This window comes from Balaenoptera acutorostrata, chromosome 14 (assembly GCF_949987535.1).
Source record: "Balaenoptera acutorostrata chromosome 14, mBalAcu1.1, whole genome shotgun sequence".
Taxonomy (NCBI): Eukaryota; Metazoa; Chordata; class Mammalia; order Artiodactyla; family Balaenopteridae; genus Balaenoptera; species Balaenoptera acutorostrata.
In genome coordinates, this window is record NC_080077.1 from 35055223 (window position 1) to 35068768 (window position 13546).

At 34.1% G+C, this 13546-nt stretch overlaps 1 protein-coding gene across 5 annotated transcripts in view; it reads left to right on the plus strand.

The window, feature by feature from the left end:
- Positions 1–13546, plus strand: part of PTPRK (protein tyrosine phosphatase receptor type K) — a 562741-nt gene that overhangs the window by 299764 nt on the left and 249431 nt on the right. For all 5 annotated transcript variants that reach the window (XM_057527724.1, XM_007190825.2, XM_057527725.1 and 2 more), the window contains exon 6: positions 9358–9532. In XM_057527724.1, the coding sequence (XP_057383707.1) occupies positions 9358–9532 (175 nt within the window). The remainder of the gene's footprint in view (positions 1–9357; positions 9533–13546) is intronic.

Below are 13546 nucleotides of genomic sequence, written 5' to 3' on the forward strand. Positions count from 1 at the left end.
TCTCCTACTGTTCTCAGAGCTGCCCCTTCAGTATGTTTTTCAGGTCACGTCAAGCACTTTACAACTTTCCATTGAGCTCCTGTGATCAGTGTTACAACATGGGGCTCTGGCAGTGGGCTGGGTTTCTTCTCTATGAAAAGCAGTCTGATTTAAAGATAGTATATTTATAAAATTCTTTTATTTTAAAATAAAACATAGAGAAAACCTCACAAAAATGAAAAACTATGACTCAATGAATTTTTATGATACCCACCACACAGGTCAAGAGAAAGACTTTGCCAGCCATCGTAGAGGCTCTTTCCAAGTGGTCCATCCCAGACACAAATGAGCCATCTCTCTACAAATAATAAGTTGTAGCCTACCCCTACAAATAATAATTATCATGACTTTCAGCCCTTGTATTTTTTTCCTGTTTTTTTTCCACTTACATATATTTAGTCTCCTTAGATACTATAGATTAGTCTTGTCTATTTTTTAAAATATGTCTTTTAGAATCCCTTTAATCTGTGTGTTTGTCCTCTCTTGTGTTTGTCACAGTTTATCTGTTGAGGAACCCAGGACATTTGACTTGTAGTTTTCACACAGTCTGCATTTTACTGATTGCATACAAATGTCCTCTTCAGTTCAACATGTTCCTTTTAATTTCCTGAAAATTGGCAGCCAGATCTAGAGTCAAGTTTGATCCTCTGGCAATGCTAGAGGAGGTGTATGGTGTGATTACCAGAGGCACAAAATGTCTCCTATTTCTTTTTGTGATTCTGATACCAATTGATGCTTAATGCCTATATTCATTCCTGGTGGTTGTAAATTGTGATATTCTAATTTTATTATTTCTTTTGTATTTTGTTTAATTAATGAAGACACACTTAACATCATCTCCTATCTGGCTACCCAGTGACATAGTTCATTTTAGGAAAGGCGTGGTAACTTCTCAAATCTTTGCTTTAATTATTGGTTTTCAATATAATTTGTTGGTTCCTGTCATCCTCCAAAGGTGACTGATTCTTCTTCCTCTTTTTTTAATATCATGAACTTATGGATTTAAGCATATTTAATAGACTTCAATTCATTGCAATTAATACTATTTTAAGACTCAGATCATCCCAGGTTGGCTCCAGTGTCCATTTGATATAACTTCAGTAGTCTTCGATAGCTTTCTTGTATTGCTATCTGATGTCAGTGTCATCTTGCACATTTTCTCTTTCAGACCTGGTGCCCTGTTTTACAATTTTGAGAAATTATATTTCAGGACCATTATGTGAATGATGAGGGGCATTCATTGCTAGATCTTTTCAGTGAACATAACTAAGAAAAATATACACATATATTTAAAGGTAAAATAACTATTAGTTTATATTGATATTTCAAATTCAAGCCTAAAGTTTTTCACTTAATGTTTTCTTTATTACAGTTTGTCAGTTACATCTTCTTTTTTTCCACACTAATATTTTTGGTTCTCAATGACACAGAGAAAGAGACAATAAGAATATCCCATAATCACTCATTTTTAAATCTCATGTTATTTTGTATACTTGTACCCTATCTCCATTGTTAGCATAGAACCATTGCGTATTGTACTCTCTCCCATTTAGCCCTTATTTGGTGTTAGTTCTATGTGTAGCTATGTTTTTTAATGTTCATCATCAGTATGTATGTCATGTCTTCTTAGTAATTTTGGTTGTTTGAAACTTATTTTCTGGGAGATTCCACAGGAATAGCTCATGTAAATAATATTCCCTGAGTTCTTGGATGTTGATAATAGTTTATATGTGCCCTTGGTTCTTAAGTCAATTTTGAAGGTTATAAAATCCTTCATTCTCATTTTCTTTCCTTGAGTAACTTAAATGTGTTACTTCATTTTCTTGTGGCATAAAGCCTTGCTGTCAAAGTCTGATAATAAATTTTCTTTTCCTTATAAGTCTTCTACCTGCTTTTCTAGGTAGTCAAAGGATTTTTTTTTCTATTTCTTTAAAGATTTTAGTTTTGTAAGAATCTATATCAAGGTAGCAAATACATGGTTACCCAGAACTTAAACTTCTGTAGGTATTTGATCAGGGATATCTATCTAATGGTGATATTTTGCATATCTCTATTACTGCATCGTGCTATGGACTAGCAGTGTCTTCTTTACCAATGACACTGGAGTTATTTGTACCTTTAAATCTAATCAGATTAGAGAACCAATTCCAGAAAACCCAGAACCAGACCAAATCAGAAAACTCATCCCTAAAAATCTTTTCCTCCAGAACCATTTCTGGTAACAAAATCATCTCTGTTAGTCAGGGTTCAAACATGAAAAGCAGATCAGAAGGAGAGATGATAGATAGATGATAGATGATAGATAGATAGATAGATAGATAGATAGATGATAGATAGATAGATTTTTTTTTTTTCAAGAGATTTGTTGCAAGGAATTGGTTTATGTGATTGTGGAACCTGGCTGGGCAAGTCTGAAGTCTGTAGTCAAGCGCTTCGAGAGGGCAGGCTGGAGTATTCAGGCACAGACTAAAGTTGCTCTTCACAGGTAGAATTTCTTCTGCTTCAGGGAAGCCTCCGATCCATTCTTAAGACCTTTCAACTGATTGAATCAAGTCCACCCAGATTATCTAGGCTATTCTCCCTTATTTAATGTCATTTGGGTATGGACTTTAATCCCATCTGCAAAAATACCTTAGTAGAGACACCTAGGTTAGTGTTTTGATTGAAAAACTGGCGACTGTAGCCTAGTCAAGTTGATACATTAAAAGACCATGACAGTTATCAAATATATTATTCACTTAGATATTGTTTCGATTATTATCTTCATAATATTGCTATTATCAGGATTTGCAGTTAGAACTTTTGCACAATTATCTCACCTAATATTCTCAGCATCTCTGTTGAATAAGCTGTTACAAATTGATATCCCCATTTTTAGATGAAAAGGCAGAGATTTGAGAAGTAATGAGAAACTGTGAAGCTAATAAATAGTCATTGTGGGACTAGAACGTAGGTATCATCTCCCATAGTTCGGTCTACTTACTCTGCCCTCTTTGTGTGGCTCCTCGTATTGGCCACCTTGTCCCAATATTGCAAAGACACCTTCACTTCTTAGGTTAAAGTTCATTTTCTTGTTTAATACCTGACAGTTTTTGTGAAACTTGGTTAATAATCCTGATTCTAGTAATTTGCTATCGCCAGCACATTTTTACCCTACTTTATATCAGAATTATAATATTTGCCTTCTCTTTCTTTTTCTGTGTCAAATATCATTTGCCTTGTTCAGTACTTTTATTGCCGTATAGTAAATATGTTGTGAACTTAGTATTGTAATTTTAGGGTAATTTCTCCTAGAGGAATGCTATTTTCTTATTGTTTAATCTATTGAAATCAATATAATAATTTCTAACGGATGTAAATTAGTGCTTTTCTCAAAATAGTAACAGTGTTTCTAATTTTAGAAATTTATAAATTTCTAAAACTTTAAGTTTGCTATGATCCTCTTTCATTTTTCTAAAATTCTTTGATTTAATTGTTCAATAATAATGATGATGATGATAGCTTTATCATACCTATGAGAAAGAAAAACATTTCATATGGCAGACAAGCCCCAGTAAGGAACCCTCAGGTCCTTGGAATTAATTTGGCTGGATTGTTGTATGAGTCACATCAACCTTACTTAATTATAGTGTGCAAATTTACAGACATTAGTTTTGGAAAAAGGGCAAGTACTGACAAATTATATGCGGTCCTCTTAATATTATTCAATAGGAACTTTAATACCTAACATAGGAAAACAGTCTCTTTCCAGTTTCTCCAACTCTAAGAGGATGGAGGAGACATGTATCATTGTGTGCCCAGGAAAGGCAGTGAAAAATAAATAAAGCAATAACTGTAATTTAATTTTTTCTTCAAGCCAATAGAGTGAAATAATCTCTGCAAGTGTTCTAAGTGCTGCCTTATTGAACTTAAAATTAAATTGGATTAATTATATTCCTCAAGCTTTGAAAAGAGAAGCTGAAATAAACTGTTCCATATTTTAACCATACCACATTAGTTTTTAGGATTTCAAGTTGAAAGTAAGTAATAGAAAACCAAACGTATTACATCACTTAACAGGAAGTCCAGAAATAAGGGGGCTCTAAGAGCTGTTGACACCATTTTATTTTATTTCAATTTTAAATTTTTCTCAAGAGAACAAAGTGAGGGTTTATTAAGTGGTAGTACACTCTCAGGGGGAGAGTGGGCAGACTCAGGTGAGTAGCTGCCGACACCATTTTAGAGACGTGATCAAGAACCTGATCCTGTCTTTCTCCTCAATGCACCATTCTCAGCATTTTAGTCATGACATTGAGAAAAAGAAAAGGGGACTCACTGTGTTTTCTCTAGAAGTGAGGAAACCTTTCTGGAAATGACTTGGCTTATTCCTATTATTTCTCATTGGCCAGAATCACACCCATTTTTAGACCTGTCATCTTTTCATGGGAACAGGACCTCCATCATGTTTTCAACCAGTGTCTCAAGCTGAAATATCTTGCTGCATAACCGAGGGATCTTGTAAAAATGCAGATTTTGTTTCACTAGATCTAGAGTGATCTCTAGACTTTGCATTTGTAACAATCTGACAGGTGATCCTAATGCTACAATTTATTATAGATATTGGGAATTAACCAATATTACCACTACACTACTTTATGCCAGGAACTGACCTTGTCAAATAAATACTGCATGCACCCTGCATGATGAAGCTTACTTAGTTTACTAGAGGAGTCATAATAGTAATTCCAGTGACTTGCCTAGAGTTACTTGGTAAGTGACGAGTCTCAGCAACCTGTACTGGAGACAGAATAAATAAGAAAGCATGACAAGGATCCGGGGAGGAGGGGAGAGGAATGAAAAAACAAAGTGCTAGGTTATAATCCTTGGATCATATAATTTTGTGGTTCATTTCTTAGTATTTCTCAGGGTTGGGGATTTTGAAATGGAGAATCACATAAAAATCTGAAAGCAGGATAAAGAGCCCAGAACTGAAGAATATAAGACAGAAAACTATATGCAAACACTGCTGTATAAGAGATAAATTTACCATTACTTCTTATTTCCTTCTTCCATAGCCCTGCCCACTCTGCTAAATTGATAGCTTGTAGGCAGGCAAAGACCTGTTATTTTGGATTATAAAAGAAAAAGTTATCATTATTTTTGACTTCTGAAATGTACATATCATGAATTGCTACTTTGAAATGTAATGCCTTACTGAAAGTAAGTAAAGCAAATAAAGTAAATAAAGCAATGTCTAATATAGTAGATTACATTTTCTCATTGATACAATGCATTGATCAAGACTCAACAACAAATAATCAACTCACTGGACTGTACCTATGATACAAATGAAACAAAAAGCAGCTTTGGTTTATTTTAGAGGAAATACTACTGGATTTTGTGTCTTTAAACCTAGTTTTGAGTTTTAATCCTGCTACTAACAGGCTGTGTATCGCATTTTTAATCTTTCTGAATTCTGATTTTATAATCTTTAAATGGAAATGACTATCACAGAAGGTTTGTAATAGAGAACAGTGACAGAACCAAGGTAATAGCTAATATAGTATGAGGTACATGGAGGTGCTTATTAAATGATTTTTGAAGAAAAATCTGAATATTATGACTCTATATTATTTTTATTGTTATTTCAAGAGATAAATAGCACCTAAGTGTACTATGCTCATTAATTATAGAAACAATGTATATCCTATATAAGCATATATAGTTATGTTAGTATAGTAATATACACAAATACAAACACAATGTAATCAACTTTGTGATCTCCTGATGGTCCTCAACATCTCTGAATTCAGAAAGAGCTTGGCATAAATGATCTCTAGATGTCCTTGAGGTTCTGTATTTCTGTAGCTTCCTTTTATTGTTAATTTTAATTAATGATTTTTATATATTTTGTTATAAAAATTTATGAAAAACTAAGGAAGTTTTACATGACTTTTGTCTCTAAAAATATCAGCGAATTTAGTTCATTTTAACAAAGAACTTGAGTACCCACTAAATAATGATAACATACTACATATAAGATGCTGTGGAAGAAAAAATACAAGATTTGGAGCCCTACCTTCAGGATGATTTCAGTACACAAAAAGGTAAAAGGACATATATAGAATATATTGTAGAAGAGATTCAAGATAGAAATGCTGGTGATTACATTTTTATGATGATCTTTGAGTTTTTGAGACACTATTCATGGTAATTTCAGTGGGAATGGAAAGTGAAGAGAATGTATAAGTTGATGAAATGTGAGGTTGAGGCAGAGAGGACATTGTTAGATTTCATAGCTCGTGGCACTGTGGGCATCAACTAGGAATATCTAAAAGCTCTTGGTCTCCCTTGTTGGGTAATTCAGATTTTTCATGAGAGCAAATGAGTGATTGCAAAAGTCAGTAGTGGTCCTGTAATTGTTGCAAAGAAATAGTGTATATCCTGTATTGGCAGTGTATAACAATGGAAAGTTTTTAAAAATCCAGAATTCTTTCAGGCTAGTGAAAATCTCTGAAATGGCTGCTTGTAAAAGTAAAGGGTCAGAAAGTAAGGTCTCATTGACAATGCAGAAGATTGAAACAATAGGAGACAATGCCACGGGCAATTGTGATTCAGACTGAGAAAACTATCTTAGCACAGGGACAAGGTAGTAACGAAGGCTGTTGGGCATCACTGAGGCCAGAGTGAGTTTTGGGATCACTGAGAATATTCACAGAACTATGGTGGAGAGGATAATCTGACCTGATAGATAACTGACTGGAAGGCTATTTGGGCAAGCTGGGAACTCTGGAAGTTGAGAGGCTGTTGAGTGGGATAGTGAAAGAGTGGCCTGCAAGTGAGGAACCAGGATAAAGGGTAAGAAAGTAGAAGAAAATGTGCCCTCCTTTGAGAAAAGTTTGGAGGAAAGTGTTATTGTGAGATGAATGTCAATTAAGATGGAAAGATGAAATAATAATTATTCAGAGGGAAACATTAAGGGTACTTAGTAACTCTTCACAAGAGAAGACGGATTTTTGAAAAAGACATGGTGTTAAAAGACGTGAGTGTTGTGTGTGCACAAGCAAGATGATTTAGAAGACAAGGCGGGCAGCAGGAGTTGGCTGGTCTTGCCAAAGGAAGAACTGAGAAAGGTGATGGAAGATGGAGAGCACCATTGGAGGGGTGAATTAGGGGAGGATGAGGTGAGGGCATGTACCTGTCTAAACAGTGCTGAGTCATGGTCTGCCTTCCAATTAGAAAGATGGTATCAAATGATATGATAATTGAAAAAAATGCTGTTTGAGATTCTCATGTGTAAAATTTTTGTTTGTTTGTTTGTTCATGTGGTTTATAGGGAAAGAGAATTTAGGCTAGATTTTATGGATTTATATTTTAGGGCTTTTGAGTATAAGCTGCCTTTTCTCTTTATTATTATTCAAGGGAATGAGCAGGGGATCTTGGTGCAAAAATCATGGAATATGTGGGTCAGGAAAGAAGAGTCAACAAAACACTGAATGAGTGAAAAATTTTGACTTTAGTCAAAATTGGGACTTTTTTATCCTTAGGTATATATGCATGTACAGACACATACGCATATGTATAACATAATTTGCACATATATATCATTTCAGATATGGAGAAGGGTGTTAAAGGTACAGTGGATTTTAGGATTTTAAAAATTATTAAAGTAATAGGATGATTCCTTTATTATTTACCTGTTTAAAAAATGCAAAGTGTTTCAAACATACAAAAACAATTACAAAAAAAGATAAATTGATCACTAACATACCCACCACTCTAATTTAATAGAAGTTGACATTTTTCATTTTTGTCTCCTATCTTAATTTTTGTTAAGGATTTTTTTTTTTTTTTTTTTAAGATTTAAACATGTATTTCAGTGGAATGCAGGAGATGTTCAACTTTTTTTTTTTTTTTTTACCAGGACCCTACTGGTTTTAGTTTGCTTAGTTTAACTGCCACATTGAATTTTACTGAATGGATAAATCTCAGTTTATTTATCCACCACTCAGGAATATGTGGATCTTTCCCATACTTAACTATTACAAACGATTCTGAGTTCAACATTCTTGTACATATCTGCGTGATCACACATAGAAGAGTGATCCGAACATAGAAATGTAGAAGTGGGACTGTTGTGTCCTAAGTTTTATGCATCTTCAACTTTACTAGATAGTAACAAATTATTTTCTAAAATGACTGTAACCGTTTACACTTCTAGTAATTTTACGGTTCTGTTTTCCATATGTAGTGATGAAATGATATTTCAAGTAGTGTGAAAGGGTACCAGGAATAATTAGCATTTTACCAACAAGAAGTTAGGATGAGGATCATGACCAATTCTCTCTCATAGTTGTAGCTTTTCTTTGCCCTTTGTGCTATCTTTGACATAAAGAATTTTTAAATTTATGTTGAGGATCTCTTTTCATGGTTATTAGACATACACATTTTCTCTTTTTATAGCCTGTCCATTTTTTGATAGGGTGGTTTGTCTTTTTTCTTATTGAACTGTAGATGAATTTTACATAACCTGGCTATTTATCTTTTGATGATTATTTTCATGACAAATATCTTATTACAGTTTGTGGCTTGCTTTTTTCACTTTATTTATGATGTCTTTCAACATATAGAAGTTAGAAATTTTATTATAGTTGAATATTTCAACCATTTCCTTTATGGTCTTGTGTGAGGCACCCTGATACTGTAAATATGTTTTTCCAATAGTTCATTTTAAAAGTTGACAGATATGCTTTTAACTTTTAGGTTCCTTTGATTATTTCTTTCAAATGGTATAAATTGGCTGTTATTAATGTCAAAGAGATAAAAGTTTGCAAAGAGTACAGATTTTGGTTTGACTCTAAATTATTCATTAGTATTTTATAGTCATGATCGCATGCTGCACATTTAGAATAGATGCATTGGGCATGGTCTCAGTCTTCTGAAGGGGACAAACCTATTAAGCACATGCAGTATAGTATAAGGGCGAAAAGAAGACTTTATATATAGAGAGTCTGGCAGAAGGGAGGGGGCAGTGGATCATTTGCCAAAGAGCCATTAACTGTCCTGCTAATTCATATACTCTGGGCTAATAACAATTTTATGGAAAACTGAGATTACTATTATATAGTTTCAGCACTTCACCCCTTAAAGGATAGCAGTGTTTACCTACATACCTTTCCTGATTGAAAGACAATGGTAAAAATTTGTGGGGCTACACAGATATTTTCTGCCTAATTTTAACAAACAAGAATAACTTATCACAGATGTTCGTTGCCAAGATGCTTTAGATTTCTGGAAATGTTAAGAACCTGTTTTTTAAAGATTGGTTTCTGTTTACAGAGGCGAAATGGAGAAGATATACCAGTAGCCCAGACTAAGAACATCAATCACAGAAGATTTGCTGCTTCCTTTAGATTGCAAGAAGTGACAAAAACCGACCAGGATTTGTATCGCTGTGTAACTCAGTCAGAACGAGGTTCTGGTGTGTCCAATTTTGCTCAACTTATTGTAAGAGGTAAAGTAAAATTGCTTTCACTTCATGAAATGACATCACTTCATTAGAACAAATGCAACTTTTGTAGATATTTGGATCGATTTTTAAATCAAGTACTCTTCATCTCAAGTCACTATAAAACCATATCATTATAAAAGTTCTGAAAATGTCTTAAGGTCAAATTAAGACTGTAGTTGTACAGTTTGTCAGGCAAGTTTATAGTTGTATAGTTTGTCAGGCAAGTTTTCAACAAATGATTTCTATCGAAGGGAATCTATTTTTAAAAGCTCTAATAGGGCTAAACATAAAAAAATACTTTATTCCATATTGCCATCATCTAGTTTGCATTTTAACTTTAGATTGATTTTTCCTGTTTACAATAGTTCTCTAGATACTTTAGTTTTTCAAAGCATTGTGGCAATTATGTCAAGGTCAAAGTTTCTATCCCCGTGTATACCCGTAAATTTTACCAGTATCAAAACCCAGTTGTGGATGTTCACTAATTCTGGCCCCCTATGGAATCTTAGAAAATTAGACTTTCTAAGAGGTCCTCAGTATACTGGGATACTAAGGCTACCAGAAGAATTGTGAGGGATTATGACATATAAGTACATATCTTTAGTGAATACTGGAAAAACAAGTACAAGTGCTCAATGTGTATTACATTCATTGAAAATTGACTGAGTCCCTATATATTCCACTGTTCTAGATTGTGGAGATACAGTGGTTAGTAAAATACAAAGACTCTGCCCGTATATAGCTTAACACTGAGGTATATTAGGCACATCAAATAGGAAGATGTTGAAAATGTAGTATCAAGTCATGGTGTGTGTTATGAATAAAAATAAATACACAAAATGACAGGGATTGATAGTTTAGTTAAGATTATCTGGAAGGCCTCTTTGAGAACGTGACAACTGAGCTGAAACCTTAAAAAAATGACAACATCAGCCATGTGAAAATTTAGAGGAAAAGCGGCTTTGTTGAATAGGCTCTCATGCATCAGTCGATTATGACACAAATGAAAATAATTATAAACCATGTAAGTCTCTTCAAGGAGAATTTTGGCAGATTTTAACAAAAGCATCTAAAGTGGACTGAGATTTGTCAGAGACATCAGGGAAGGCCTTTGTCAATGACTTTCTTTGAGATAGAATCTGAAAGTTGAGAAAAAGTTGCCCAGATGAGGGTTGTGGATGTGAGGGGCAGGGGTAAGAGAAAGAAGGACCAGCAAGCAGAGAGCAAAGCATGTGTCAATGCTTCGAGGCTGGAAGGAGAAAATGAGATACATCCATATTCAAGTTAATATATTTTATAATGCTTGACAGCAAATGTATCTTGATGTCATGTATGATTTCATTTTAAGATTTACTTGATTTTAATACTTTAACCTTTAGTACTTTTAGAAGAAAATTGAAATTCAGACTATTTGATAATTGCCCAGAGCCACAAAGATCTAATAACTGGCTGAGCCAGAATTTAATTCCATGTTTCTTAACTCCTGGTGCCAGGCTCATTCCTTTCCACCACAGCTTTATCTCGCATTAACATTATTAAATAAGGCTATTAGCCACTTGTAATGCTTTTGTCACGAGAGATTCTGTAGCTCATCAAAAAAAAAAAAGTTCATCTTTGTAAATTGGATAGGACTCTATTATAAATAAAACTTCTCTCATGGCTCCTGAGTTAGCTTATATCACCTGCTTAAGTTCATGAAATCATAGCCCCAATTCACTGACAAATAAGAAAATATGATAATATTTAACTCTAGTGTTTAGATAGAGAGGCAGTTTAACTTATGTTCATATATGTTTGTATATTCATCTTTGGTGAGCTCTCTTGCTGCATCTTTCTCACCTGAGCCTGAAGGTACTTTTGAAAAGCTTGAAGGTGTCCTTGTGTAATCTTGAGAGTGACTAAGATGCTATGGATACAGGAAGGTGGGTGTATTCTTGAGTCATCAGGCTCACTGTATCTTCACGGTACTTGTAGGTGCATGCACGATGTGCAGCCCCTGAAGGAGATGGTGGCTTTTAATAGTGCAGCTAGAGTGCTTTTGAATAACTTACAGTTATATACTTATATCAATATAGATATAGATACGTAATATAAAAATTTTTTGAGGGAGTGGCCCCCAATGTATTCAACAATTCATAGAAGGCAGAGTTGAAGCTTTTATCCAGGTGTTCTCTTTAAAGATAAATTTCCTTCTTTCAGATAGCCATTTAATGCCTGTTTATTTTAAAAGAGATTTATTTTGCATTGCTAGATTTCTCTTGTTTACCTGATCTGAAAAGTAGATTTTATCAAAACTTGGTGTTCTTTACTTGGAGAAACTCCATTATGGCTATTCTAGGAGTGCCGCTTGTGGAATGAATAATTATTTCAGTAAGATTTATAAAAGGACACTCCTTGAGTTTCATAGAAAGTTTTGGCTGTTTTTCTTTCCCTTTTTAAATTTTTTTTATTTTTTAAGAAAGTCCTGGCATTTAACCTATATTTTGTTTTAGATTTTATATTGTACCTGTTGGTTTAAGATATGATGGCGCTTTGAATGTACTCTCCAGAGTGTGTTAACATTTTAGAAATGTATTTTGATAGTTTTGGCAGTTTTCTTTTTCTTTTCAACATATTTTAGTTTGTCATGTATCTAATACTTACAGGTGATACTCTGCTTGGTGTTTTATTTGAAAACTAATATAAAGCAATACATTTTCTTGTTTGTCCAGATAACCACCGAATAAATATTGCTAACCACAAAACACACCCTTCAGGGTCAGCTCTCCTGGTGTTGAAATAGTGCTGAGAATTAACTATGGTGACAGGTCTTGTCTCTCATTGGCACTTTCAAAGCTGACATCCTGTTACATGGATACAAAAGATGGTAATTTTAAAGGAAATTTTTGGGGCAGTGATATGAATAGTCCTTAAAAAGATCTGGCATAGTATTGCCTGTTGTCAAAGATGACCCAAGGGTAAGAGTTTATTAGTGCATTTTCTCCTAAACTGAAAGTGACAGGGCATGCTTAAGGCTTTTTGGTTGCTGTTTGTTACAAATGAAAATTTCACTGCAAAATTCTCATGTTGAAGAGTATTGATCCCTGTGCTCCCACAGCCAGAGGAAGAAAAAATAAAGTACGCTGAATTTATCACGACTTTAGGTTTACTTCCAGATCGTTTTGAGTAATGATAACATTTTGTTTGTGAAAGCCAATCTTTATTGACAAAGAAGTTTTTACAGAGATGAGATGAAGAGCAGATATTTTGCTCCATGTTTCTACAAAATGGAAGTGTAAAAAATGTGAAATAGTTGAAATGATGTTTACAAGCTTCAGACTAAAAGCACCACCTTTGTAGTCTAAGTTATGTTATAGATTCTCAATCTTGATCTCATTTGCAGTCTTCTCCTTTCTTTTCCACCTGGCTGAATCAAAGACCCAACTAAATTTCTAGCCAACTGACCCACAATGAACTATAAAATTCTGATTGCTACAACTGACACTCAATTTCCATTCCCATTTGTTAGCTGTGCTTTTTAAATTATTTTTATCTGTGAAACTCCAATTACATTTTTGAAGTTCTTTAATGTGAAAAGCATAGCATTTTGTTTGTCTTTGTTGTTGGTTGGACTTTAAAATTTTAGTGGCAACTATTAGCCATTATCAAAATTCTCTGGACATACATATTCTGTTACTATTTTTATCTATTCCTAATGAATACCACTGACCTCTAGCTGTAAAGTGAGGTGAATGTCAACACATGTACCAGTGTAGGTGGGCCTGTAAAACAAATTTTGGTGTTTAAAATCATAAGGACTTTGGATTCTTGTTGGTACTTCCCTTTGTAAGACAATACAAATTAATGTAAAAAATAAAAATGTATTTGCTGACTTTTATAACTAGAAGGTGCAGAGATAGGCTTCAGGGTTGGTTCATTTAGTCAGGAAGGATCCAGGTTCTTTCCAGTTCTTCACCTGCAGTTCATAGTTTTGGTTTTATCCTAAGCCAGTGTCTCTTCATGGTCATAGGATAGCCA